The sequence below is a fragment of the Medicago sativa genome, chromosome 3 (genome assembly GCF_051527215.1).
Source record: "Medicago sativa cultivar Bolivia chromosome 3, Bolivia_mono, whole genome shotgun sequence".
Taxonomy (NCBI): domain Eukaryota; kingdom Viridiplantae; phylum Streptophyta; class Magnoliopsida; order Fabales; family Fabaceae; genus Medicago; species Medicago sativa.
Window position 1 is genome coordinate 7310598 of NC_140751.1, and position 6358 is coordinate 7316955.

General features: G+C 33.6%; 1 protein-coding gene across 1 annotated transcript; it reads right to left on the bottom strand.

Moving 5' to 3' along the window:
- Positions 1-1080: 1080 nt before the first annotated feature.
- Positions 1081-1903, bottom strand: LOC146935330 (uncharacterized). Its single transcript, XM_085750514.1, has one exon. The coding sequence runs from the start codon at positions 1901-1903 to the stop codon at positions 1121-1123; it is 783 nt and encodes a 260-aa protein (XP_085606640.1). The 3' UTR covers positions 1081-1120.
- Between the last annotated feature and the right edge of the window lie 4455 nt (positions 1904-6358).

Sequence of the window (6358 nt, forward strand, 5' to 3'; positions counted from 1 at the left end):
AAACTACTATATTACCAAAACTTTAAAAGTTTCTAAGCATCAATCAAAGTCAATATCATGCACACACTTTTAAGGACTTTTTCGGTTATAACAGGGCTTAGGTTCGAGGTGGGATAATTTGGAAAGTAGGCTTCAGAAAAATAACTTGGAGTTAAGCATCATCCTACGGTTCTAAAAATTGAAAAACAAAGTTTACACCACAACAAATTTCAGGGACTAGAGATCATCAACATTAAAACGAAAACTGATCACTTGTTTTCATTATGCATTCATTCATTGTTTTTTTTTTTTGAGCTGAATTTTTAACGTTCCAGCTTATTTTTAACATGCTTTTAATAAGACAACTTGACAAGATGATCTTCAATTCTCTAGTACCCCTACCCCAAACTTAGATTGTTGCTAGTTCCATGAGCAACCCCAAACTTGAATTTTTGTAACATTGAAACACAAATTATGCCTAGCTCCAATAAAATTATTGGGACAATCATATGATCTCTAGGCTTGTAATGAGGTTCGTCATCGAAACAAGGGGTCTAATCCTAATGGCTCAACTTGGCTTAAACAAAGGAATAATTCAATATAAACTCAAGTTGGCTTCAAAGGCTCAAGGTACAAGCAATTTGCCTTAGTGTGCACACAATATAACCAATCAATAGCAGAGAAAAATCTAAAGCCCTAGAAATAGCATTCACATGGAAACACTCATATTTGTAAAAATTGAAAAATAAAATTTGGCTATGACCTTACAAGTTGAGGTTTCTGGAAGTTGTGGCTGCCTAAGCATTCTGTCCGGCCGTACACTTCCCATTGAAAGATCCAATCAAGCAACCACCTCCTTTGAACTTTTGACAAACCATTGGCAGAATCTTTGTTACGAAACTGGTACATTTCAAGAAAAGTGAGTTCATCAATAATAAACAAATGCAGATGCATTACAAAATAGGGGACTAATCAATAAGCACCAAGACACTACTCACGTTTGACTCAAATACAACTGAAGCAAAGTACATAAGCAAATAACTGACATAACAAAAAAAAAATCTAGAAAATTGCTTACTGACGTGGGTTGCCTCCCACGAAGCGCTTTTTTAATGTCATTAGCTTGACGCATCAACCACTGTTAAGGTGGCATATATGATACAAAGAACACATCATCCTTCTTCTTCCTTTTGTTGGATAAGAACTCCATGAACTTGAGCAATAGATGATGTTGCTTCCATATCATTTTCAAGTGGACAACAATGAACAAGGCATAAATGGCATCTAGGACTTCATCAATCTTTTCCTTTTTCCCTGCCTTGTTGCTAAAAAAATTTGGAGAAATGTTTTGTTGAGGAATTTCTGGTTGGACATCTAAATCTCTCCAAAGTTGAGACTTTTGAGTTTCCTTATCAACTAGATCGGCCTCAATATTTATTGATTCCCCCTCATCTTCTTTCTTTTCCACAACAATGAATTTATCTCCAATCTCCAGCTTCTCAAGCTCAACCACTTGCTCAAATAACCTCTCACATTGACTCTCAAATGTTTCAATCGAAACATGATTATCACTCATGAATTCAATCAAAACATCGTTGATATGAAATTTCTCGTCATATGAATCTAGGGGAAGAATTTGAGTAGGTAAAATTTGCTCCCAATTGATATTTTTCATGAAAATCGTATCTTCTTCTACTTCCACGACCAACAGATCTTCTTTCGGCATTGGGACATAATAATCAAAAGTGTCACTCATATGTCCTTCTCTACAAAAATCAAATCTATGAGGAACAAACCGAAGGAGATCTTTTTCGAATGTATCTCTCATGATTTGTCCCTCAAGTATACGACATTGTGCAGTTAGAAGACAAGTTTCAGTTTCATCCCGTAGTTGTAAAAGAAGACAATCATCAAATTCTTCCATGCTCTACGGACGATAAATATCTCAACAAAGAAAAATAATACTAACAAACGACATTAGAAAATCAACAAAAATAAAATAAAACAAAAATTTTATTGCAGAGCAAAAAATTTCAATTAAGCAAAAAATAAATTCAACAGTGATTAAGCAATCCCCGGCAACGGCGCCAAAAACTTGATGGCGTATTTCGCAAGTGTACGAAATCGTTCAAGTAGTAAAATTAAAACGGTAAGACCGAGTGTCGAACTCAAGGATTGCGTTATACTATTGAATCGTATTTTAAGACTTAATTGAACAAAAGGTTACGGGGTTTGTTTTTAGTGCAATAATTGAAATTGAACAATATAGAGATGGTTCAAATTAATAAAGAGAAAAGTGTTGGAGATGAGTTTTACTAGATGACTTATTTCATGTTATTAACCTAATTCTCATTATTGAATTGACTCACCTAATTGCTACCGAATCCTCTATAAAATTCGTGCCCTAATTCCTTAGTGACAGAAACGTTGACTCTAAAATAAACACCTAATTCCTTAGTGAATTTTAAGATTAGAATCAAGCATGAACGAACAAGGATTCTTAATTGGTTCCAAGGGTTTGTATCTATTCCTAGACTACAAAGGCAAAGATTTCTTATCTCAAGCGTTTATAAATTCCACTTCCGTATCACAATATAAACCATAATTCAATTTAAAGATGGCCAATCAATAAAAGCATTAAGAACAGAGATAAGAAAAGCAATTCAATGAAATTCATCAATAAACAAAATTAGGTCAAATAACAATAATGTTCATCTAGGGTTACTCATCTCCAACAATGGAGGATTTAGTTACACATAGCAGCTAAACAAAAAGAAAGAGTGAAAGAGAGATTACAAGAACAATTCATGAACTCTTCTTGATGAATCTCCTCCAATAATGCTCCCAAAATCACTTTCCTTGAGTTTCTATGTCTTTTTATCTCCAAAAAACGTGAACCCTTAATTCAGAAACACCTCTTTTATATTTATAAGAAGCTAAAAATCGGCCCCCGAGTGCCTAAAATCGGCCCCCGAAGGCCGAAAACTCGCGTCCTGAAACAGCGAAATCGGCGCCCGAACCAGGAAGGTCGGGGCCCAATTTTTCCAGTACTCAAACTTCCTATTTTGTGCTGTGAAATCGGCGCCCGAACCAGGAAGGTCAGGGCCCGATTTTGACTTGCGCTGGCAACCTGAAATCTTCGTTTTTGAGTGCTTTTAGCTTCATAATCTTGATGAACTACCATAAAAAATTACATGGAAAGTGTCTACAAACATAGTAATGACAGAGAGTCATCAAGTCATGAGGTTAAGTTGTTAGGATTTGAAGCTATAAATAAGTGTGATTGGTCATTGTAATGATTATCAAATGAATGAATGAAGAATTAGTTTGTTAGAATAGTATAGTTGCAGCTTTTAGTATTTTAGAGTAATTTTCCTCTAGTAATGAACAACCATAAAAATTGTCCATAACAGATTCATAAGAAGATGGACACTGATGAAATCTTGCTAAGAGATGATGAAATCTTCCTTCAATTAATGTGTAACTTGTGTTGCAACAAAGAAGAAATCTGCCTTAGTTGTCCTTTTTCCTTTGCTATATGACACTGTTTCTTTATTTCTTGAAAAGATGTTAAGAGATGGCTTGGTGAATTGAGAGGAAAAGACTTGCCTGAATCCTTTGCTTGGTCCGACAAGATTTTGAATCACGCACTTCAACTATGTGTATACTATATCCAAAATCAATTAATGAAGAATAGGACAATCCAAAACATATATTAGAAGCAACAATGAAAAGAAGAGACTCAAATTTACCAAGAAAGCGATTCAAAAGAGAATATACTAAATCATGTGTCATCAGAAATCTACCAGGATTCATTGGTTTCTAGCTCAGACGATGATTCTTTTAATGTTCAAGAAGAGAAACTTTTTGGGACATGAAAAGATGGATGTTTCAGTGAAAAAAATCATGAGAAGTATGAGACTTTCTCATTTTCTTCTTTGTATCACAATTTGATGAGTAAGAAGGGTAAAAAATATGGCAATAGCAACAATGATACTACACCTTTTGAATAGTATCACATATCGATATGACTACGTGACGGCAATCTGCTCTTGCGATGGCATGTTTTGTGGTGAACTCATTAATGGTTCTTTTTTTTTGTGGAACCCTTCCATGCCTGCTTTGGAAAATCCGCACCTGTGTTTTCAGAAGCTTTGGGTATGATTGTTTAATTGATAAGTATAAGGGTCATTGCAGTGAACTCATTATACTTGGGGAACTGAATATTGGAGAAGAATGGAGGACATTCCATCTTATTACAACATCCGTGTGGGGAGGTTTTGTGGTTCAGGAACATTTGTTAGTGGTTCTATTAATTGGTTTATAGAGGAAGATTCATATAGTTCTATGGCTTCATTCTTTCTCTTGCTTTAGAGAATGAGTCATATCAATAGCTTTACCTACCTGATTCCGAGAATAAGAATTATTGGTGGACCTTGGGTGTGCCGAGGAATTGCTTGTGTGTCTTTGCAAGCAGTCATATATATTGGGATGTTTGGATTATGAAGTAGTATGGAATTGAAGAATCTTGGACTAAATTGTACACTATTCCTAACCTGCAAAATTGGGGTTTAAAAGCCGATATTGCTTTATATATTTCAGAAGATGACCAACTGTTGGTGGAGTGTCATGAGCTTGAGGTTGAATGTGACTATATCAAGTTGGTTGTTTATGATTTCAAAACTGGCACTTTGAATATGCCTGAATTTCAAAACAACTATCAGCGTACAATCGCAACAGTCTACATTGAGAGTCTCATATCACCTTAAGCATGGACTCAATTGCAACATATATATGGTTAGTTTTTTATTTGTGTTATTTATGTTATGCCTCATCCGATTCTTGGTGACTTGTTAGATAATAGGTAATCAATGGATGATGGAATCTATAGGTTCAACATTACTTCTTATTTTCAATAGTTTTTGCTTAATTTGAGTTGTTGATTCTCTCATATCTTGCACTATATTTTAAAAAGTTCACAATCATGAATTGCATTAAATTGTTTGTCATTTGATTTTCTACCACATATGTAATGTTAATATTAGCAACGAGATGGAAGCTATTTTTAATGGATTAAAGGAAGTACAAGGTGGTACTGCTAGTTACAAGATTTTTTAGGTGTGAATAAGAAGTTTACGATCATGAACTAGTTGGATAAGGTTTATATGTCTCTTCTTATAATTAAGTGGTGTTTCAATTTATTATTTTAATTAAATATATAAGTAAACAGACATATGATATCTATGACTCTTCCAATAGAACATTAGAACCATGTCAATGTGCTCTTTTTTCCTTATGAGAACCTTTTCTTCTGACTTTGAACATGTTTCAACATTTAGGTACCGCTTTCTTTGAACACGTTTCGACATTTAGATACCACTTAAATAATTGTTTTTCTATAGCAGTTTTCAACGTGAATCCTTTCTAGTTAATTACTCTACAAATATTGTATAAAGGTTGCAATCATTAGAGCTTCCGGCTTATGTAGAAACTTAGTCAATGAATTTGTATCTCAAGCATGGGATTAATATTTACTACTCATGCATATGTTGGTATCAATTTATTTGTCATTCAATCCAATGTTAATGGTACTGACTTCCCTAAGACTACTGCTAGATACACCATCAAGTATCAAATTCTATATTAAACTTTGCTTCTTCAACATTGTTGATCGAAACTTTTCAACAAAGTGCTTAAAAGTTGAAATAATCTTAGTAATGTTGTTGGTTGAATTTTTTAAATATTAGTTTCTTGTATGATAATTATTTTCTCTCATTGTTTGTTATATTGCACTACTTGTTGCAGAGAACAGGTGTTTAAAGCATGGACACAAAGCAGCTTATATGAGTCCTATTGAACATTAAAACAAAGTAGTATTGAGTTTGCATTTTATTCCATTTTAATACAAGCAATAATTTGTATTCAGATGAGTTTTGAGTTTTTAATTGAATTTTGTATCACACCTGCTACTGATTTTTGTATCTTAAAACATGTTTTATTGCATAAAAATGACAGAGATGGAAATTGCCTATCAGTGGCATCCACTGCTATTGATGCAGAGGTCGTTTTCTTGTTCACATTTCAATTTTAAAGCAACAGTAAATTGGAGCTTAAATGTTTAATGTTATCCTTCATCTTTGGGATTATAAACTGATACTTATTCGAGGCTAAGATTGAATATAGAAATGATTTGATGATGTGATGATTTGGAAATATGGGAGGTGGGTTGTAAATGCAACTATCTTAAGTGCAGTAATTTTATACAATATTAATAGACAAGATACCTAAGATGATACTAATTTGATACAAATTTGAAGGATTAAAATGGTTTTTGTGATCATATTCCACTATATGTTTTACCATGGAATTTGAAGATCTT